The 24,891-nt window shown below is 31.0% G+C and overlaps 1 protein-coding gene and 1 pseudogene across 1 annotated transcript; both read left to right on the top strand.

Moving 5' to 3' along the window:
* Window positions 1-6,583: 6,583 nt before the first annotated feature.
* Window positions 6,584-11,245, top strand: LOC117904366 (annotated as a pseudogene).
* Window positions 11,246-12,709: 1,464 nt separating this feature from the next.
* On the top strand, window positions 12,710-24,713 carry LOC117904193 (golgin candidate 2-like). Its single transcript, XM_034816704.1, is given in 13 exon segments — window positions 12,710-12,985; window positions 13,173-13,250; window positions 13,252-13,459; window positions 13,462-13,931; window positions 13,984-14,250; window positions 16,225-16,335; window positions 16,505-16,564; window positions 17,515-17,572; window positions 20,056-20,105; window positions 20,275-20,367; window positions 23,539-23,664; window positions 24,000-24,047; window positions 24,159-24,713. Coding segments are annotated over 13 exon segments (1,974 nt in total). The 5' UTR covers window positions 12,710-12,931; the 3' UTR covers window positions 24,510-24,713.
* Window positions 24,714-24,891: the final 178 nt, after the last annotated feature.

Here is a 24,891-nt window from a genome sequence, read left to right as displayed (position 1 = left end):
CGTTTAAAAAAAATTGAATTTACATTAAAAGTGTTCATTCAAGAGACACATTCCATAATTTTTATATCATAATTTTTATATCAATAACACACGTTTAAAAAAATTTGAAGTTATATTAAAAGTGTCTCTTCAATAAACACCTTTTATAATTCTATAAAATCGAATTTATATTAAAAATATCTTTTAAATAGATATTTTTTTTTACAGTTTTCATATAAGTTACATAATAAAAAAATTAAATTTATACTAAAGATGTCTTCTTAAGACACGCTTTCTACAATTTTATAAAATTAAATTTATGTTAAAGGCTCCACAATTCCATAAAATTAAATTTATATTGAAAGGTTTTCCTTCAAGAGACACTTTTAGTATAAATTTAATTTTTTTTATAGGTGACTAATATAAAAATTGTGGAAAGTGTTTCTTCAAAAGACATATTTAGTATAAATTTAATTTTGTGGAATCGTATAGACTCCTTTAATATAAATTCAATTTTTTCCACTGTGTGACTAATATGAAAATTATCAAATATGTCTCTTCTAAAGACACCTTTAGTATTAATTTGATTTTATGGTATTGTGGAAATTATATTTCTTTAATATAAATTCATTTTTTTTAATATATATGACTAATAAAAAAAATTATGAAAAAGTGTCCTTTAAGAGACACTTTTAACATATATTCGATTTTATGGAATTATGGAAGGTATCTTTTCAAAAGACACCTTTTGTATAAACTCAATTTTTTTTTTTAACATTTATGGTTGATATGAAAAATATAGAAGGTATCTCTTCAAAAAACAACTTTCAAAGTAACAAAAAATGCCGTATATTTTAAATTATTTTTCAAAGTACCATATTTTAAGAATTATCAAAGTACCATATGTTAAGAATTATTTTTCAAAATACCATTTTTTAAGAATTATTTTTTTAAATAGCCGTACAAGTTAAAAAAAGCCCGTGGCTTTACGGTGGCTGCTGATGGTTAAGTAGCCAAATTTGTAACAACATTTAAAAAAGAATCGAAGTGGGATAAACTTGTTGGAACAATTCCAATAAAGTGGCTAAGCAAAAATAGAGAATTCATAGAGATTGAACCTGTGAGGCATGGTTGGGCTTGGGCCTAGTCTGTGGACGAGGGGCTACACTCTCTCTTTACAAGCCCATGTGGCTAAGAATGTAAGATTCAGCATAAACCACTTTTTATCTGTGTCCTTTTTCTATGTGGAAACTTATGCAATCTTCTTATAATCTACCCAATCTACATACTATGCATTTTATTATTTTAAAAATATTATATTAATTAATTTATATTATTTTCATATTTATTGTTAATAATTATTATAAAAAATTGCAAAGAGCATTAATATAAAATATTATTACCTATATTTAATAAAGGAATTGTGTAGTATGATGGTTGTCTTTTTTTTTTTTTTTTTTTTTTTTGTAAACCTTAGATTTGAGGTTCAAATTCTCACAATGCAACGGAGTAGCATTTAATTTTTCTTTATAATCAAATCCCACATCGAAAACTCACAAATTTAATGAGCTTTATAAATAACCTGCGCTTGAAGGAAGAGGAAAGTTGCTCAATGGGTTGCCTGGTGGGTGGGAGACATGGAAGATTTTGGGTTTAGTGTGGCAAGGCCCAGAGTGGTGTTTTGGATGGGTTGGTTGGCCCACATGTTGACCGGTTCATAGAAAATTGTGCATCAATCCAAAGCTCCTTTTGGCTCACAAGCTGAATAGGACCAGACCCCGGTTCATAGAAAATTGTGCATCAATCCAAAGCTCCTTTCGGCTCACAAGCTGAATAGGGACCAGACCCTAAATTACGCAAAACGGATGAGTTGATACACACACCCAGGAGTACGACGCTAAAAGAACATGAGAATCCAGTCAAAATTAATTAGTTATGCGTCACAAAACTTGAGTTAGATATGTGATAGACCAAAACAAGCGTTTGGTGAATTGATTTCTTACTAGGATTGAGCTTCTTGAACCCAAAGAGTCGAATGTGAGGTGGGATGAGTACAAGATCACTATAATCCCCATCAAAATATCATTAGACCAAGCACTAGTAATTTCCTATTCGACTAAGAATATCATTCTTCTTCGAATTTTAATTTTTTTTTACTTTAAGTATTAAGGTTGTTCAATAGAGTTAATTTAAAATTTATTTTAAATCATCAAATAATATATTTATCCTTATTAATTTTAGATAGTATTTATTTTTACTAATTTGAACTCATGTTTAATTAATTTTAAGTAATAAATTTCTTTGTAAAACATTTATATTCAAAGTATTGTAAATATATAAGAAAACCATAAAGTATTTATTATAAAAATAAGACATATGTAAAAATTATAATTTTAAAATATATTCTAATTAATGGAGACAAATAAGATAAAAAAGCTTTAAAATTAAGAATAAGTTAATTATTTTGACTTAATACTTAAATTTAAAAATAACTTTAAGTTATTTTATCAAACATATTTAGTCTACTTAATGACTTAAATTAAGTTCTTAAATCATATTAAGTCATTAAGTTGATTTATCAAACACTCATTTAGAATCCATTTGGTAGTAATTTTAGGAAATATTTCTAATATTTCTAGTATTTAAATTTTTTTATCAAAAGAGTTATTTTTAAGTGTTGTAAAGATCAAAACATGCCCTATAAACATTATCAAACATGTTATTAATCATATAGGTGAATGAATTTAATATGTTATTCCTAAACCAAAAACCCTATCAAATAGAATAGTATGTATTAAGTACATTTAAAAATATATATATATTAAATGAATATTTAAAAATAAATAAAAATTGGGAACCCTATTTTCCCTACTTTGTCACATGGTTTATGCTAGCATAAATAATATATAAAAGTCAAGCTTGGCTGGTTGGCTAAAAGCCCAGGGTCCATCTTGCCAGGAAAAAAGGACCTGGGCCATGTGATGTGACTGGGGAATGAGATGGCCAGTAGGCCCAAAGCCCACCCAAAAGTTTTGTCCCATAATCCGGCCCGCATCTAGCCCAAAAAATCCTAAAACATTCCAATAAACATTATTTCTTTAATATTGTTTAGGTTGCCCTTGGCACAAATTTTTATCAAATATGAAATTTATAACTTAAAACACTCTGAAATTGAGAGAAATTTAAAATACTCTAATATTTTAGTACGCAAGAGAATATGATTTTTTTTTTATCACACAAAATTTTCTTCTTCCCATATATTTTTTTGAAGTCTACTTTGTCAATGATACCAAATATTATGATCGTCATTTTAATTTATTTTTTAAAATTTATAAAAATATTAATATATTATTAGAAGAAAATCGACAATAATTTTTCACATTGAAGATCTTGTGGGACATTTTGGCAATAGTATATGGCCCAATTCTTTAATTGCATCATCTATAAGATTTGAGACACATGCTTAGTGAGTTGTCACAATTGTACAATTGTACATCCATTTCATCCAAAGGAGAATTTGCAGTTTTCTCAGTTGGGGTGTTTGGTTGTAGGGTTCAACAAGACCATCCAAAAATTTGAAGGAATTGCGTGTACTTTGTTGTAAACATTGAGAAAATGTTTGAAAGGCTTGAAAACTAATTTACATTCATTGCTATGTTAAAAATATTAATTTTTTTTAATAAAAAGTTTCCTTAAGAGATTTTCATCTTGTATTGTATAACAAATTATATTGAAACATGAAGTATTCCTTGAGGCTATGTTTGATTCCCCTAAATTTTGTGGGAAAGAAAATAGAGAGGAAAAGTAGAATGAAATAAAAAATAAATTTAAAATTAGTAAATTATTTTTATATGTTTTTTCAAACTCATTTCACTTAATTTCCTTAATTATATAAAGATTAAATAATTTTAAAATATATACATTTCTAATTAATTTTAATTATATTTTAAAAATTTATAGTAAAATCAAATATAAAAATAATTTTCCTTTACATTTTTTTTCCTTGGTACTTTCTAAGAATCAAACAGAACCGAGGGTTGTGTTGAAATCTGAAATATTCCTCGAGGGTTTGTGTTAAAATTTGAAACATTCCTCGAGGCTTGTAAAAATATATTAGAGTATTGAATTCAAGTGTAAAAGAATTGAAAACTTAAGTATAATGTAAGGAACTCTTCAGATTCAAATAAAAGCAAGTGACCCATCAACCTAAATAACTATTAAATCACTATGAAAACTGTATTTGCCTGATGCTATTTTTATTTATTTTGCTTATATTATATTGTTTTATTATTATTATTATTATTTGCACTAAAATTTATTGAAATTAATAAAAAATTATTGAGATTAGTAAAAGAGACCAATATCCAATCAAATTACCCTCCTTTTGGTGTCCGGTAACTTTTGGTACATCTAACCAAACAAACTTGATTTGTAAAAGAGATTAATATCCGATTCAATTTACCATCCTTTTTGGTACATCTAACCAAACAAACTTGATTTGTAAAAGAGATCAATATCCAATTTAATTTACCCTCCTTTTGATATCCGATATCTTTTTGGTACATCTAACCAAACAAACTTGATTTGTAATTTTTCAAAAATTCCGTGTCTTTTTATAGGTGTTCATATGATGACCCAAAACATCATAATTACTTTTTAATAAAAATGGATGCATCACAGGCAACATTCTCACCTTATCCTTTTGTTTATAAAAAGAAAAAAATAAAAAAATAAAAAAACCCATCATTATTGTTATCTTAATCGCTTTGCAAGGCAGTCAACATTATAATGTGAATGGAAATGGTCCCACATAAGTTTCCAAAAGTCTCTTGTGGGGTTAATCCCAGAATACCTTCTTTCATATACTTAATCCTTAACCACTAAGTTGCTTTCCCAATAATCCTTAACCACTGTCTGTTTGTTTTGAGGAAAAGGAAAGGGAATTAGGAGGAAATTCTCAACAAAACTTGTGATCCCATCAATGTTTTTCTGTCCAAGAAGTTAACCCTTAAGATGGACCTTTTTTTTTTTTTTGTAAATTCAAAAATTTTAAGTGCTTAATTAAATATTGAATATCTCTTTCTTTACCAAATTTAATAAAAAAAAACTAATTACAAATATTTACAAAATATGAATATTTTTTTTCTCCCTTTTATTATGCATTATTTTTTCTTTTTAAGAAAGGAACCAATAGTGTGGGTTGTCGAATATTGTGTGCCCTTGCTTATTTTTGAAGCAATAAAATAAATAAATAAATACATAAATAAAATAAAAGGTAGTTGCTTTCTTTTGGTACTACTTCGAAGTTCATTACCAAACATATATCCCAATCACCAACTACTTGTCAAACCCACACACAAAACCATTATTAGCTTACTATAATTTTAAGGCACTTAATTAAACTAAATCTTGATAACCTAGTTTTTTTGTTATATAGAATTGAGGAATACCCAATCAAGAAATGCCACATAAGCATGTGAAAAAAACCTAATTACTTTGACTTCTTCTTATTCCATCATAATTTTTATTTAGATTTATGTTTATAAGGTAAAAGAATTTTTTTAAAAACTTAATAAGAGTTTTATCCTTATGTAAATAATTTTATCAAGAAACTTGATATGAATATTAATAATTCCTATTTTAATTTATAAAAAAATTAATAAAACTTTACAATATCAAATAGTACTCTCTTTTTAAAAAATTTAAGATCCAATCTAGTGAGAGCTAAAAAGCTACAAAATAAAATGTCATTTAAGTGGAAGAAGTCAAATCACCTTTCAATAGAAAATGTATCGGGTTCATTTGATTTTAAAAAATTAAGTTTAAGAGAAAAACATGGATAATTATGAAAGGGAAATACCACTTAGAGGGGTGAAAAGTGAGGTGATGGTTAAAGAAAATAAAGTTCGACATGATTTGTTAATATGATATGAATATAAACACGTTTCTTTTAGCAAAATTAAGTTATGTATAAATGAGTTTAAACTAAATTTGTATTGACCAATATAACCCATATAATAAATAAGTAATTTTTGGATTAATCTACATTCCACGATTTGATCCATTTAATAATCTCGTAATTAATCTAACTATATATTTAAATTATTTAAACTCATTTTAAATTTGTTTTTAAATACATTAGTTAATTGATTCATAAATATATTTGATTGAGACATTAATCATATAGATATGTACAAGATTTAACTCAACCTAATTATTAAATAGATTAAATGAGTTAATTATGCTATATTTAATTTATTTAGACATATATACTATGTGTTACCTATTTAATAATTAGATAATATTTAAGTGTGTGTCTTTTTATGATTATTATTTGAGTTTTGATTGGATTATATAGTAGAATATTTAAGCTTTGACACGAAACTAAGGATGGGCCAACAAGAATTACCATCCTTAATGGTGGTATCATTTTAAAAATAAAATATATATGCTTTTGTGAAAATGTTAAAATTATGGTAGGACCATGACATGTGGAGGAATATGATTGGACAGTGCTGGGGAGGGAAGTCATCAATAATGGAGTAGAGGTTGGCTTTTCAGCTTGATCATATCAATTTGTAAAAACTTCAAAGTCCAAGGAACACCCATCATGTCTTTATCACATGTGATCAATCAATACCTCCAAAGCCAAACACCGAAATACCATTCCTGTTCTACTTCTTCTTTTGAATTTTATACATATACCACCATGCCCATCTTCCTCTTTTCTCCAACCTATTCTCTTCTTCCATTTTTCCTCCTTCTTCGTCTCCTTCCTCAGAGACCAAAGAAGAAGAAAGAAAAACCCAAGTATATATACCGTTGTTTACATACATGGCTGCAGATTCTTTCGATGATGAGTGTGATTACCTCTTCAAGGCTGTTCTAATTGGGGACTCTGCAGTTGGAAAATCTAATCTTCTGTCCAGATTCTCCCGGATGAATTCCGATTAGATTCCAAGCCCACCATCGGAGTCGAATTCGCTTACCGGAATATCAAGGTCGGAGACAAGCTCATCAAGGCTCAGATTTGGGACACTGCTGGCCAAGAACGGTATGCTTCCTTCTTCTTCCTTCCTTCCTTCCTTCCTTCTTCCTTCAGCTTTATTCTACTTGATCTTGATGTTGTAGAGATACAAAAGTGGCTTATATGATTAGGGTCTTCATCCTTTATATGATCATAGAGAGTTATACACAGTACAAAGCACATATTAGGGAGATAATTGATTAATTTTGATAATTTCATAATAATATGGTGCTCATTTTTGGTCTTTTAATTGGGTTGTCAAGCACTTTAGACAAAAAAAAAAAAAGTTGGTGAGATTTTATTGAGACTGGGTCCTCCTCCATTTCAAAGTTTGAATTATGTGAAGGGTTTAGTGTTTTTATCATTATTGAATTGGAAGGAAAGAAATATTATTGGAATTAAATAATGGTTTTGTTCTTTTGGGTGGGATTTAGATAGGAACGCCTCATTTATTACTTTATAAATATAAATGAAATTGAAATATAAGTGATATATATATTAAAAAAACTATAAACAAACCCATAGGTAATCTTTCTAATTTCTCTATATAATATAATTTAAATTTTTTATTCATGGATAAAAATGCCTAATCTTGGAAGAACATAAAATTAAAATTGATTATTAATAAAAGAAACTTATGTAATTAAATCCCTTTATGTGTATATATATATATATAATATTAATTTAATCTAATTCAATTAAATATTAAAAGTAGTATATCTAAAATGCCCAAAAGTCATAAAATCAATATTATGAATATTTAATATTCGAGTATTTGGATCATTTAGAGCATGGTCATATATTTTAAAAATAGTTTTTTATTTTTAAAAACAAAAAATTACTGTTAAAATTTTTTAACATTATTTTATCGTTATTTTTTATAAATAAAATGAAGTAGATAATAATTTTTAAATAATAAGTAAAATTTTTTTTTATCATTTAAAAAAATAAAAGGTCAATTTGACTATATTTTTTAAACTTATTTTTAAAAATAAAAAAATAAAAACAATTTTTAAAAACACCTTTCATACTTCCTATTCTTATAAAAATTAAAATCCACTTTTGTTAGAATATTCCTTTCCTAATTCACCTCTATATTCACTACTTTTTTTTATTATTATTTATTATTATCAAGCACATTATTAAAGTATTAATATCCTCAAGCTTTAGAAGGAAAAAAGAAGCATGAATTAACAAAATGGTACAAACTTTATATGCTTTCTTGATGAACATTATCAACTTTGAAACTAAACAAAAGACTTTAGCAAAGACAGGTATCATGGAGACTATGGAGTCATAGTGTGGGACCCAAGAATGTGATGACTCTTGTCCTTAATCCAATTCATATGATTTGAAAAATGAAAATTATCTCTAAAAAGGGGTTCACGAGAAGAATAAACAATTAAATATTCCATAAAGCGAAGCACTCCTCCACAAGAAAAGATAGTTGGGCCTCTTTTTCTTCCATGCTTATATGCTTTAACTTTGTGTCTTGTTTGTTTATGTCACAAGGAAGCATTAGAAAAAAGTTCATTTTCTCTTCATTTTGTCTTCTCATAGTAATTTAATTTGGTAGTTCCTATGTTCTTCATGTGTCCCATTTGTGCTACAACTATTAGTATTTTCAACTTCCAAGCAAAAGGGCTTTTTTGTTACTTTCCAATGTGATTCAATTTTTATATGTCTTTGAGTTACGAAAAATAAAGGATTTTAAAGATCTTTGAGGAGGAAGCATGGAGTTTGATGAGTATGATTGAAAGTTATTGGAAGTTAATTTTATGATTCAACTAAGGTGATGGTGTAAAATGACAACATAATGGGAATTATTGTAATAATTGGTGGTTTAATTTAGTTGGATTTGGTTGAGTAGGATTATGCAATAAATTTGATCAATCAGATCATTCTTAATGTAAAACATATTCAACTTGAAATCAATTTAGGTTAGGTTCAAATAATTCGTAATGTAAATTAAACCTGATTTTAGGGTAAGCAGAAGGTTCTAAATGTTGATACAAATAAGAAAACTACAAAATATTTTTAATTGAGTCTTAGAGAATCGTTTCTTAATCCAACCAGTTTTTAGATATTTGAGAGAGTCTAGTTAGTAATGTTTTCAAAAATAACTTTTGAAAACAAATCTTTCTAACAATTTTGAGATAAAAAATGTTTTTTGGAAACTCATGAAAATTTCTTAAATGATTTTACATAATTTCAATTGTTTTCCAAGCAATTTAAAAAGAAACATCTAAAAATGTCTTAAATTTGGTTCACATAAACAACTTCTAAAATAAATTCTTAAAAAACTGTTTTAGTGAAAATTTATTAAATGTGACTTTTTAAATTGGAAAAAAAATCTCTCATTTAAAACTATTTTTAATAATAGTTCCAAACATGACCTTTGTGACTCATATATAAAAAATTTGGTATAAAATTCGAATAATATCGATTCTTTTAAATTTAAATTAGTAATAGAGCCTACATAAAATGGGGACAAAAAGGGTGATAGGTTTAATTTGAAAATATTGTATTAGGGTAACCATGTTAAATTCATTTTGTTTTCTTTATGGTACATAAAGAAAACAACCATAAAGAAAAACAAAATAAAGAAAACAACCATAAAGAAAAACAAAATTCATTGTCTTACAAAATTCATTTGTCTCATGTACACTCCCATAGCCATGTGGTACTCTATTTCATCACATCAGTTGTCTCATTTCTTAAATTGAAGTAGGAGACTCCCCCACTTCCTGCCAAGCTTAAGACATTTCATGAGGCTCCACATGCACAAGTCACAACCCTTCACTAATGCCTTCAACCCACACAAAAATATTAAGGAATGCCTCAAGTAATTAGGATAGGAGGCGAGGCTTTAGTTGTTATTGTTTTGTGCTTAAGGTTGATACCATTATTTTATATTTTTATCTTATTCTTTTATATATTGATTTTGTTCATTTATATTTGCTCTCATATATTTATATTTCATTCAATAATCTTAATTTTTATCATATACTTTTAGACTATGTTTGATTTCTAGGAAATTTGAGGAAAAATGTAAGAAAGAAAATACAAAAGAAAAGTAGAAGGAAAGAAAAAATAAATTAAAACTCAATAAATTATTTTTATTTATTATTTCAAATTCATTTTATTTATTTTAATTCATTGATATGAAAATTAAATAAATTTATTGGATTTTATCAATAACAAAAATAAGAATTCGTATGATACTAGATTAAACAAAATCTGGTAAAAAAAAAAAAAAAGAGTATATCTAGGGTTATTTTAGATAATTTTAACTTTAATTGAACATCATTTTCCTCCCACTTAGACAACTTTTACATAGAAAAATTAAAATAAAATAAGTTGTCTATAAAGATGGTGATTAGTACCCCATGCAACCCATGAGAAAAAAAAAGAAAAAAGAAATAGTAAATGTCATCTAAATAGTTGTTGATATGTTTAAACAAATATTATTTAATTTAAGTATTTTTTTTTAATTTAGCTATTTTTTGTCATTGAGCTTTGTAAGGTATATAGCAAAGAAATTAGTACTTGAATAAAGTTAGAATGTTTGTGATATGTGGATATTTAAGTTAGATCTTTCCTTTTCATATGTAAATGTAATTTGATTACAGGTTTAGAGCCATCACCAAGCTCATATTATCGTGGAGCTCTTGTGTGCCCTGTTAGTATACGACATAACACGACGTGCGACGTTTGAAAATTTGAAAAATGGTTACGTGAGCTGAGAGATTTTGGTAAACCTGACATGGTGATTGTTCTAGTTGGAAATAAATCGGATTTAGGTCATTCTCGAGAAGTTGATGAGGAAGAAGGAAAAACCCTAGCAGAAACGGAAGGCTTATGCTTCATGGAAACATCGGCTTTAGAGAATTTGAATGTGGAAGAGGCATTTCTTCATATGATTACTAAAATCCATGAAGTTACTAGTCAAAAAAACTTAGAAGCAAAGCTCAATGAACCGGTCAAACCTCTTATAATTGGGAAGAAATAATTCATGTTGATCATGAAGTATCTGCGACTAAACAATCAAGTTGTTGCTCAAGATGAATGTATTTTTATTTCTCATAAAAGCTTAAGAGCTAATTTTGGATTCAAATTTGACAATATCCATGTGTCTTATCTTTCTTTCAAATCTCTTTTATATGTTTATTCTTTCATGATCATACAAAATGAATAAAATCGTGCAAAGAAAAAGGAGAATATTGTTTCACTTTACAACGTATCTTGTTATGGATTATATTTTATTAATAATACGTTTATATTCTTAACATCAAGAAAGCATATCAAAATGTTATATTTCTTTATCTGTTTGGACATATAAATAATTAAAGGAATTGTTTTAGCATGAATTGGTTACAATAGAAGCAGAAAATTAAATATTGTAGTTCATTAAGGCATATTTTTTATTTTTCTCAGACTTACTATTACTATTATCATGAAAAATAAAAAATTAAACATAATTGAAATTAGTTTAAAATTTATGTATTTTAAAATCATCTAATCCTTATATAATTAAGGAAAATAAGTGAAATGAGTTTGAAAAATATATAAAATTGATTTATTGATTTTAAATTTATTTTTATTTTTTATTTCCTTTTTTACTTTTCCATTTTATTTTATTTTCCTCGTAATCATACTTAAATTTTCCATTACCAAACATAACCATAATGTATTTGGTTAGGTTAGATTGATTGTAAGCCCAATTATATATAATATATAATATTATTTATTGGGGCTTTTGAGCTTTCATTTAAAAAAAAAAATCATTTCAAGAGCTAGGTTTTCAAAATTTATAAAATATTTATCTTTTTTCAATCACAAATGTAACTTTTGGACTCTTAAATTATAAAATTTCACAAGTATATTTTTAAAATTATTGGAATATGTAACAAATAAGGCCTTAAAGAAAAAAAAAATTAGGAATTTAGACACACTAATCTAAATGGCATAAAAATAGTACAATAAAAAAAAGTCATATGAAGGGTCATATTTGTAACGACCGTACCCAACTGTGTAGATATTGTTTTAAATCTACTTAGTTAACCGATATGAGACATTACAAACACCCCCATGCAGACACAACTTCCTTATTGTGTCCCATGAGATTGCGGGGCCAAACAAACAAACACCCCTTACCAGGGGTGGTTTGGGCCCAAGGGAACCCTCACGGCTTTAAAACATTCTCCCCTATCCGATGTGGGACATCACAATATTGGTTATAGTTAGCTTAATTAGAAAAAGTTATTACTTCAAAATCGAACTAAACTTAAGCAATTAGGTAAAATTTCAAATCAAATCTATCCAAAGAAAAAACTTAATCAATTGAGTTGGTCCGAAATTGAAATGATGTAAGTTAATTTTATTAAAGAAAAACCTAACTTAGTTCTAATTTTGATAAAAAAAAAATATTAACTTGAATTTAAACACAAATAAGATAGATAATTCCTTATATTAAACCAAAGAAATGAAAAAGACTTTCACAAAGCTAGGCAACAAAATTTGACCATCTTAACCCTGAAAAAAATAGGCAAAACTACTATTCAGAGAGGGCTATCCCTCGTCCCATTTACGACTTGAGTAATCATTGCAACCAAACACCCCGAGTAATGCTGTTCGTTGGAAGGTCATAATCGTAAATAAATTTCTTGCCGTGCAGTTATCATCGCTCCTCTCCACCAAAGCCACAGTACGGATATTATCTCACCACAAAGATCAATGTTGTATATGCGTCTGTGACGAAGAATTGTTGCACTGTTATGTTATTCTAGCATTAATTTCCATGGTCTTCCTCCTCCATCTTCCGTTATCAACTCACAACTGCACTGCATCAAGCGCTAAAATGCGCCATGAGCGACTAGTGCTCACATCCGATACGCATCTCGAGGACTGTTGAATCGGACGGCCATGGCTGGATGGATATCATCGAAGCTCAAAGTTGCAGAAACCTTACTTCAACAGGCAATTTCAATTTCTTCTGTTACCATTTTTGTTTTTTCAGTTTCTTGTTTGGTCCCAAGAATAATCGAGAAAATCAATTAATAAAAATTTGGCTAAAATGGAAATCTAGGGTTGTAATTTTTGAAATGGATCTGTCTTTGTTTTCTCTTTAAATTGATTCATTGAGTGTGTTGAGTTGACCGTTCAGATCGATCAGCAAGCGGCAGAGTCTCTGGGGAAGAACGAGAGGCCGCAATCAGATGAACTTGATGAGAAGATTCCCGCAAAAATCTGGAGGGGTTCTGCCTCTGAAAGATCAGCTGAAGAAAAAAACACAAGAAAGCTATGATTTCCAGGGGAAATTGCACAGCGATCCCAATGTCAATGTGCTTAATAGTCAAGATCGGGACAAAGAGGTTACGAGTCCATCAAAACCTTTTTCGAGCCCTAGGTCTAATCTTACGGACAGTGACTGGACTGAACTCCTCAGCACGCCAATCAAGAGACCCCATTTGGGGCGAATCGGACTAATGGAACGTCTGGGATTCGTGGTCTGCGGAAAGATGGGCGGAGGCAGGCGAGTTCAGGTTTGAATTTGTCAGGACTGGAAGCGAAGAGGAATTATAGGAGTAATAATAGTGCTTCGAAGCCTCAGCGAAGGTCTGATGTTGGACCAGGAAATAGAGAGAATGCAGGTGGATTGGATAGGAAATTGAGTGATGAGAAAGAGTTGGGACGTTCAGACTCAGTGGATAGAACATCGAGGGCTGAGTTGCGAAATGATGGTAAGTATGTGGAAGCACAAGAATCGGAACTTGTGATGGCGGTGAGAGATGACGCGAATCCAGAAAGGAGTGTTGAGGATGGAAGGAGGATTATATCTAAGGGGCATTCGGTTGATAAAAATCATCCTTTGGAAACAAAATTGGTGGCTGAAAGAGGTGATAGGATACCTGATATGAATAAGGCATCAATGATGAGCAGAAAAGGTTAGGGGAGTCAAATGCTGGCTTGGGAGTTCAGTCTCTCTTGAGTTGAAAGGAACTACTTCTGTAAGTGATGAAAGGTCTGATTCAGATACAGACTCTGCTTCCTCGTCTGACTCAGAAAGTGAACGCATCAGGGAGGAAAGGAAAAGGAGAAGAAAGCAGATTCTGGCCGAGAAACAGGCAGCTAAAGCTGTTGCGGCAATCAAAGAACGCGAGAATATGGTGGCAAGGTTGGAGGGGGAGAAAGAAAGCTTAGAGAAAATACTTGAAGAGAGAGAGAAACAGCAAGCACAAGAGGTCATTCCATACATTTTTTTATTAATATTGTCATTCCCGTTATTGTTTTGTTGTTAATGTTGATTTTAATAGAATCTTGTTCTGTTTGGTAGAAATTTCTTACACTCCTATGAATTAGATGTACAATGGATTAATTTGTTTTGGAGAAAAGGAAAACCCATGTTGTGTTTCATCCTAGATTATTACTTGTACTAGAAACCAGGCTAAAGTGTAGATAGAAAAAAGTTAAGAACTAAGAACACCTCTGCATTTCTATTGGAGATTATGAGGTGCCATAGTTCTTGAAATTATGCATTTATTAGTACTGAAATAAACTAACTCAATATTCCTTATTCGTCTTGAACATGATGGCTTTCTTCTTAAGCTCAATTATTTAACGAAACTCTTCCTTGACTGACCCAACCTCCAATAATGTCTTCTTTAGACATTAGATTTATTTATTTTTTATTTTCTAATAAAAGTTTCTAAATCAAAGTAGGATTAGAATTTTGGAGCTAATCATTGTTATTGTTTCCTGAGCCTTGCTTAAAGAAGCTTCTTATTTTGAGAGAGTTCATTTTTTTTAGTTAGTGGGATTTTGTAATATACTTTTTAAATAAGCAAGAAAGGTAGTGGTAATCCAAGAATTTTAATTAAAAATAAATTCAACAAATAAAAATCTCTACATACATCCTGTATACCCTCCTTTATCTATAATACATTTTCTTTATTTATCCAAAAAACAAATAAAAATCTCTGCAGAGTTTGCACTCATTTATTGGTGGGAGTCCATTAATTTCTTTCATAGTTGAGATTCTTAGGAGCCTTTAATTAAATTCAAGGTTTATCTATTTTTTTTTTTTTAATTTACTTCCATTGTTTGGTATGCACTCTGTACACGCGAAGAACCATCCTTCCTCAAACCCTGATTTTATTCCTTAAGACTGCACCTTTTTTAATCATAAATCCTAATGTCACTCTTACCCCAATTCCTTAACACTAAAATCCTCAATTTCCCTTGCTGTGTAGAAACTTCAGCAAGCTTTTCCTTCTAAGTTCGGCTAATAAGATGCCCTAAGCCATACCAATCTGATGTTTATCTCATCCAAAAGCCTATTTCCTCCTTCCCCTCCTTAAGGCCTAAAAAACTGAATTCATAACCCACCATTATTTGATTTCAGCACTCTGTTACACACACAATCATCCTTCCTGCAACTCAAATTTCATTTCTTAAGTCTTGCCTTATGATCTTAAAACCGAATACTACTTTTGCCCTGGCTATCTTAACACTAAAATCCCCAAATTTCCTTTCTATGTATAAATCTCAGCAAGCTTTTCATTTTAATTTCTGAAAAAAATGCCTTGAACAGAAGCCAAAACACAAAAGCCCTGGCCACCATTACTTGATTATAGTCAGTTACTGCGTGGATCAATCTGCATCAAGTTTCCTCACCTTGGACACCCCAATTCTGACACTTGCGAGAATAACACCATGTATTGATATTGACATATTAATTTCATGTTCTGTTTCTAGGATATCTTTACCTTTTGTTAGCCACACTGGCTTTATGAAAATTGACGGTTCAGGAAAGTTGATAAATTATCTTGTGAAGTGAAATACTTCTGTCTTAATTGCTAATTATTTATCTATTATTATCTACGAACTAGTTTTTAACCTGTCTAGTACATGGGATGTGAAAGTATTTGAATAATTGTTTATACAAACAATTTTTGAAAGTTGATTAATTCAGTTTAAATAAGAAGGTCCAAAGAAGAATGCAATGCACTACAAAATCAAAAGTCCCTTGAATGAATGAAATTTGCCATATAAAATCTAACAAGGCAAATATAGGAATCGAATGTAGATAATGTTGGTTACAAAACATCTTAAAGCCCACTAAACAATAACTCCACACACTTTAGCATCTTTATTGTACTTTGCTTTAGACTCTTGCTTGATTTGTATGTCCAATTTTATCTTCTTTCTGGCTTCAGGCTTCAGAACTCCAGACAACAATGATGGAAACAATGGAAGCTGTTGAGTTAGAGAAGCAGAAACATAATAATACTAGAATGGAAGCCCTTGCAAGATTGGCTAAGCTTGAGGTATTGCAAACAATTTTCGATGCCTGATCTGCATTTTAGTTGGAACATTATTAATCCCCTTTTTATTTGCCATAATTGGCACCAAATATTTTTTGCTTCATTGAAGTTTGAGCAATACATATATTCAGGTCATTCTTTTTTGTCAACTAAAGGTGAAAAGTTGTTACAGACTGTCAATGCTGAACTTGCAAGATCCCTGGCTACTGCCCAATGGAATCTTGAAGTAGAGGTATGTTGAGATTTTTGGTTAATCTTCTCCCATGTCTTCTTAATTCAAGTTTCTATTGGCAAGAAAAATGTCTGCTTCATTCAATTTCTTAGATTTTCAGATAAATGGTAAATGAAGGTACAATGAAATTGTTCATAAAAGATGGTCCTTCAACGTTAGTTGGTTTCATTGATTGGTTGGGCTCTCATTGAGGGTGGGGTCTTTTTTTGTACCTCCTTGTTGACAGCTGTTTTTGTTCCAGCTGGGTGGGGGTTGGTGCATCTTTTTTGTTTACCTTGAGTCACTGTTTTAGCACCTCTTTTTAATATATTTTTACCTCTCTTTACTTATCAAAAAAAAAAAAAAAAAAAAAAAAGGTACAATGAAAATGGCCATTATCGAAATTAGGCACAATTTTAATTTATTGAACTTCAGTGTAACCTCTTTTTATTGTCCAGTCTTACCCAGAAAGACGGGGAAAAAACAAACAATATTAGCTATCACTATATACATATAGAAAAATTTGCTTTTACAAATTTTCAAACTATAGTATTATTTGGGTGCTTCAGAAATATTAGAGCCATATGGTTTTAAGATTCTGGGTGTTGATGTCACAAAACTGTGTTGTATGATAACAGGATGAAATGGTTTCCACTCATTAACTTGACTGTACTGAGGCTACCTATAAAAAAAAAATAAAAAAAACTTGACTGTAGTGAGGCTGTTTTATTAGTGTTCCTTTTCAGGTTCAAATGACATATAGACAGTCAATTTTTTAGGTGGCTGAAGTTGCAATGCACTTTTGGCTTTGTTGATTGTTTATTACTTCATGAGACAGTGCATATGTAATTCTGGACATCTTCATGTTAGAATTTATGAAATTTTCTTGGACATCTTCATGTTACAATTTATGAAATTTTCTCTCGCACCTATTGATAAGGGTGTTAAATTTACATGTCTTTGTGGACTAGGTTAATCGGGTGGCAGAAATCCGGCAACAAATTGAATTGAAAGAAGTTGCCCTTGAAGGTAAATACTTTTTCAGATTTTTGTGAAATAACTCTCTCAACTTTGTATATGTGTTTTTTTTTTTTCTCTCTTCTTTTTTTCTTGGTTTCAGCGGATGTCAGTACTATTACTCACCGAAGGTAGTGGTTTGGGGATTTTAATATCTTATGAACTATCTAATGAGGATTATATATTGTTGAAACATAGCAAGAAATATCAATTTAATACCAAAATCACTTAGGCTACGTTTGGTTGGCGGGATAGGATAGGATAGGATATGTATATCCTAATATATCATATCCCATTGGATGAGATATGATTTCCAATAAGATATGATATTCTTGGATATACATATCCTACAGACATGATGTTTTAAAATAGCATATTCTATACCATATTATATTTATATTTAATTTGTGAAATGAATAAAAAAAAAAGAAATATATATTATTTTTAATATTTAAAATAAAAATTATATCACATTTAAATATTTTCAATTTAAAAAAATGAAAATTTTGTTATGTTTAACAATATTCATGATTAAATTATTTGAACTTTACAAATAAATTTTTTTATATTATGCTATTTAATATATAAAAATAATTTATATATGATATATTAATATTATTTTATAAATATTTTTTTTTTCGTTTTTCTTTTTTAATCATAAATTTAATTTATAATATCAAAAATTATTTTGTAAAATGAGTATTTTAAAAAATAAAAAATTGATAAAAAATAAATTTATCATACATGGAATATGCATATCTCATATCTTACCATGGGATTAACATATCCCATGTAAAGGGATAAAAAAAGAAGAGAGGGTGGATGATATATCCCATTACTTATCTTATCCCATGTTTGGTTGAACATTGGATAGGATAAGTGATAGGATAACTTATCCTATCTCATCACCAACCAAACATGGGATAGGATATAATATCCCCTCTCTTATCCTATCCCATGCTATATCCGGCCAACCAAACACGACCTTAAGAAATTAAGAATATGTCTATCCAGGATAAAGTGGAGGTGGCCTAGGGTTTAGGACAACTTCTACTCTTTTGGTTTATGAAATTGAGAACTTGAATTTTTAGTGTTTATATTTGCAATAAGGGTTGAAACTGATAAGTTGAAATCAATTCCTTGTGACTTCATATCAGCTTTTTGAATTGCCTGCAAAGATAAGGAACTAGACTCCTTTTGTATGCCATTACTTTGTCTCAGATGCCAAATTGGTTTGTTAAGGGGTACAGATCTTGATAACAGGCTGAAACCCAAGATGCAGATGTACTTTTGAATTAAATTTGCTATTTCCATATTTTCCACCTTATCTTGATGACCAATTACTTCTTCAACAACCCATGAGAACCAAAGTCTTCAGGAACAATGATGTTGATATTTCTTGATATAATTCCTTCATCTATTCGCTTGATCTTTTTTCTATCCTTCTTATATTAATAAGATAGATTTTTGTCGTTATAGAACATGGGATTCTGCAGGAGCAATAATAAAGAGGTATGAATAGCACAAGAGAAAGGGGCAATAGTAGAGAAAGTTATACAAAGCTATATACAAGTCATCCCCCCTTGTTTTTTGTATTTCATTGATTGAATTTGAATTTCGTTTGATAACATCCAGCAACCTCCTGCAAATATTTGTCCTGCACCATTTTGCTTCTATTTGGACAACACTGCTTCTTTCTTTGTACTTTCAAGAAATCCTTGGCTCTTCTTCATGAACATGCTTTCAAGCAGAGATATCTAATTCCCCAGCCATTCTCTGCAAGATGGCTAATTTTCTGAGCCTGCCAATCAGAGATAGATTGTAGATCTTTCATTCAATTCCTATATGCCTGTCTGCCAGCATAGCCACCTTACTGTAAATAACATCCTTTTACAGTCAACCCGTTGGCCTTTCACATCTCTGTGCACAAATACATCTTTTGCTCTTCTCGAACGCTATGAAGCTATGCCTAGAAGAACTCTAAAACCATCACATAATGGGCAATGTCTTCCTCATCCCTCCCTTGTTTACATGGATAAGTCTGGATGAAATGGTGATAAATTAAGGAAATCTTAGCTGTTTATCTAAGAAACTTTGGATTTAGATTAGATTTTTCAATAGCTTATCAATTATAAATTTACTCACTATTTTTATCAACTAATCAGCCATTAAATTAAATAAACGGAAAAAAAGAAGCAGCTAAGATTTTGTTTAGCTTATTGCATAACTGATCACTCATTAGATACTTTTATAAGTTGCGTCTGCTTGTTATGGAGACAAATGCTATTAAGGATATAGTGGTATTGAATGTCTTTTTATCCCTTGCCAATGAACATATACCTTCTCATGAAACTTTCCATTGACTGCATATATGAAAATCCATGTAGACTTAGTGTCACATGAAGGATGTAAAATGGTTAATTTATTGATACAAGACATATCAGCTTATTTTAGCTTGGTATCTGAGATCTGGATGCTCCTTTTTGTCCTTGTAGAACAAAGGAGGATCTCCAATGCTCATCAGATGGGAACCTCTCTAAGCCATGTAAGTCATTTTCTGGCTGCAATGATTTTATTGAATGACTCAGGTTTAGGGAGGATACTGCTTCTCATTTTCGGCTATGGTCTTCAGCTTGCTATTATTTCCTTTCCACATTGACAGCTTCTTCAATCCAGCTTGTGGTAATCTTTGGTTTTTAATGAAAATTTTGCAGTTGGTGGCTGCAAAAGGAGTTGAATTTGAGAAAGAGATACTTGAGGCGGAGTACTCTTTCATTACTGACAAAATTGGACGGTTGCAAGACAAGGTTTGTTTTCTCAGTCTTTTTGATGCATTTCTTTTTTTTTTTTTGGATAAATCAGTCTTCTTGATGCATTTTAGCACTGTTAATATAATATTATTAGTTTCTGAAAGTCATAATGTTTCTAGATTGCAGTGGTTTTGGTGTTGTAAATGCTTCGACATTAAATAAAAGGAGTATGTTAAAGTACTCTTCTTAAATCTCACGTGGGTTTACCATATAGCTTGAAGATAAGTTGACACACCTCTGATTATACATGGTAAAATCTAAGATGATCAGATGGTTTTGGACCATAAGTTTTGCCATTTAATCTGGTATTGAAGGCACTTAATTCAAATATCTTTCATGAACTACTCATAGTTGTGAAGCCTAGGCTCAAGACACAACCACTCCCTTAGTTATAATGCCTCACTTGCTAAGGCGAGTGCCTTGTTAGAGAGGTGCACCTAGTCTACTTTATTATTTTTTTTTAAAACATTTTTATTCTTGAAATTTCTAACCATATATTAAAATTTATATAATTTCATTTTTTTTTTCAAATGCTTATTTTAAATATTTGGAAATTTAAATTTTTTTATTGATTGGATTAGATTTTAGATCATATTTTAGGGTAAAAAAAATGATAGATAAAGAAATATAGTATTAAAAAAGCGTCAAAAAGGGTACACCAAAGTATAAAGGACATATACAATGATTGCCAAAAGGTGCAAAAAAAAAAAAAAAAGGACAAGGGATAACAAAAAACTACTCCCTCCTTAAATGCGAACCCAACCAATCAATGAAGTCAAATAAGAACATCGGGCCTTCAACTATATACAACTTGCCCAAGACGACAAGTTACAAGGAAACAAGCTTTTCAATCTTTGGTTAGAGAGTTCCTTGTTATCAAATGATTTTCTATTTCTCTCCTTCCAAATTGTTCAAAAGAGGCACAAATGAGCTGTTTTTTTTTTTCATTTTCTTCCAACAAAGGAGTCACGTCATCCTAATAAAGTCTCTTATGGAGGAATGTAGTACCTAAGAAACACTAAAGAGAGATAACATAAGCTGCCACAAAACCCTTGCCTTGTCACAATGTAGTAGGATGTGGTAAATTGACTCCTCTTGGATATGACAAAGGAAACATCTATTCTCCATGTTCAACCTCTCTTCTGAAGCTAATCTAGTGTCGAAGTTTTTTCCCCTAAGACGCCTCCTAAGCAAAAAAGCTCGCCTTAGGTAAAACCCACTCATTCCAAACAACACCTATTGGGAAAGACATTGATCTCCCAGGCTCTAGGAGAAAGTAAAGGGACTTAACGGAGTTCAACCATATCCCCTTATCCTTTCCTTTTCCATTCACCATCTTATCTTGTAGCCTTGACAAGAAACTCCACAATCTCAATCTCCCAGTCATTTAGACACTTAGAAAAGCTAGGAGTTCAAGCACCCCTTACATTGGATTAAATCCACAAATCCACCATTTACACCTCTTTTGAACTAGCTATGACAAATAAGGAGGGAAAAGATACACATAAAGACTCATCACCACACCATTTATCCTTTCAAAATTTTATTCTCCTTCCATTTCCCATAGAGAAGGAGACTCTACTATTGATAATCTCCCACAATTTCCTTATGGACTTTCATAACCCAACGTCATACTTGTTTCTCACTTCCTCAGAACACCACCCCCTTTCAACTTCCCCATATTTACCACTTATAATTTGCCTCCAGAAAATCTTCCTTTTCATTGCAAAACACCATTTCTACTTGCAAAGAAGGGCTTGTTGAGTGAAGAAAGACGCCTCCTAGCCCCCCCTCCCTCCCCCTCTTTTCTCTTATCTAATCAAACAGTAACACACTTCACTAAATGAGGCTTTCTTTCTAAGATCCCATCACCTCATAAGAAATCCCTTTGAATTTATTCCAACCTCAAACTCACTATCCTCAACATCCAAAACAACATGAAGTAGATGGGCACGCTAGATAAGTGCTTTGAATCATAGTGAGTCTCCCTCCTTTGGAAATATGTTGTATTTTCCATATTATCAATCTTTTATGAAACCTCTTTTCCATCCCATCCCAAGCTGCCAGAGAATTATGAGGGGCACCTAGAGGAAGTCCTAAGTAAGTGCTCGGAAGCTCTCCCACCTTAAAACCTAATTCAAAAGCCCTCCAAGTACTCGACCCTCCCAACTAGAATGAGCTCACTTTTGATTAGATTTATTTTTAATCCCAAAATAGCATCAAACCACATAAATAACCAACTTAAATAGGTCAATATTTTAGAAAATTGATATAGTTGGAGTCAGATCGAGGGAGGAAGTATTTTTGTTTTCCCAATCCTTTTTGGCGCTATTTAGCAGTCGTCACCGTGTACTTTGGTATGCCCCTTTTGGCGTTTTAATACTATTTGCACTCACCTATAAAAGAAAATTTTTTTTAGAAAATTGATATGTATTACAAGTAGCATTTCACTTTGCTTAGGCACGTGCCTTGTGTTGCACCTTTCTCCTAAGCCATGGGAGACTTTTGCACCTTAGGTGTGGCTTGCATCTTTTAAAACTATGGAAGTACTCATTTTAGCAATTGATACAACAAATAATTCCACAATGTGTACCCTTCCGATGGTTTCACAAACACTTTTTGCCTACCCATATGCGTATAGTGTGTAGGATTTATCTGACTCATGCTTCTGGAGACAGGTAAGTACTGGATTCAATAAGAAAAGAAGAAGACATAAACTGCTTCTGTTCCCATTTCTAGAAACAGATTTAACCAAAGATGACTATGCAGAGTGTGGATTCGGGGATCATAACCTGAGCCCAATTTTTGGATGCTTAAAACATACTTGTATACTGATTCTTGCGTAGGAGAAGACTTCACTGGTGTTTCTTCATGCTAAGAAGTGGGATAGTCCGGAACTCTAAAAATACATCAATACCCAACTTTTGCACAGTCCATATAATATTGGTTCTCAACTTGATATGCATCTTTTTAGATTGTTGTTCAACTTGGTGTTCACAATCATATTGTTGGTTGCATGTTGGACTGTTGACTCAGTTATTAATACATTGACTCATTGTTTTATAATTTGTTTTGAGTTTCGCTTTATCTCATGTTCAACCTTTTTTGTTTTTTTTTTAATATGTGCCTTATCTGATATTGAACTTACAAACAACCTGTTTGACTCAGGCAAAGAAGCTGGAAGCAAACATTGAAATGACACGGAAGGAGATGGAGAGTCCAACAGTAGTAGAAGTTGAGCTCAAAAGGAGGCTAGGCCAGCTGACTGACCATTTAATTCAGAAACAAGCCCAGGTTTCTATTTTATTTTGATAGTAAAGGTTTCTTTTTTGATGCATGGATGAACTTTGGATTTGAAGGGATAAATATGGATGGGGTGTCCTTAGCATACACAACATGGGTACTTTAGCAATAGGGATGCTAAAATTGGCATTCCTTTTAAATAAAGGGGATGTATGGATAGTGTAAATGACAAAATGAGCATAAGTTGGACTAGTGCTTAATTTAGAATTCTCATTGTGGAGTTCATAACCATTGACGATATTCATTTTGCCTTTTCTAAATTATGCATTAACTGAATGAGAAATGTCACGGGCTTGTAAGATTTGAAATTTTACTTGTTCAATTAGGTGGAGGCTCTTTCCTCGGAGAAGGCAATGCTACTATTTAGAATCGAGGTATATTTCTTCCCTGGACTACTATTTACCACCATTGTCTACCTCCAACCTTGTTTTACCATTCCAGACTGTAGACCTTGATGGGGCTATCGGGTATAACAATATTTGCAGGCTGTTTCAAGATTGCTGGAAGAAAACAAGTTGTTACTCTCGTCCAGGGATGATCTGGAGTCGGGATCATGGGATATTTCTGATTCAAAGCTGAAGCCTCTATTGGAAGACAGAATTCGATCTGGTGGGCAGCACTTCTGGTCGTTGATGCGGCAGTTGGACACAATTTTTTCTGCAGGTGCTGTGTTTCTGAGGAGGAATTCAACGGCTAAATGGTGGGCTTTGTTTTACCTTGTAAGCCTTCATTTGTGGGTTATTTATATACTTACGTCACACTCCGAAACAACAGTGGAGACGAGATCAGGTGCGGTCATGTCCCTGGGGAATATCAATAACACAGGTGGTGTGTGATTGTGTTTTTATAAGGGGCCATGTTTTTCTTTATCCATTTGTTCTGCCTCAGCATTTAAGAGGTCTATAGATGTGGTCTGTGCAGTTTTTTTTGGCCTGCCCCAACTATAATAGAGATGTAATATGTACCTTTTATTTCTTATAAGTGCAAAAAAGCAGCCTCTTTTACAATAAGACAACGTTACCCTCTTTTCTTTCAACAAATTCAGTTAGTCACAAACATCAAATTTTCTTATCTTATGTCTTCTTTTCTTTCTTTGGTTTTTTTTTTTTATAATCCCCTTTCTAAGTAATATAGAAGCTCTTCGAACATCCAGGTTTCAACCCATCCATCTTCCATATTTCAGTTGGGTAATTTCCATAAATTTTTTTAGTTTCGAAA

This window comes from Vitis riparia, chromosome 17 (assembly GCF_004353265.1).
Source record: "Vitis riparia cultivar Riparia Gloire de Montpellier isolate 1030 chromosome 17, EGFV_Vit.rip_1.0, whole genome shotgun sequence".
NCBI lineage: Eukaryota > Viridiplantae > Streptophyta > Magnoliopsida > Vitales > Vitaceae > Vitis > Vitis riparia.
This window is presented reverse-complemented; position numbering and strand designations above follow the sequence as displayed.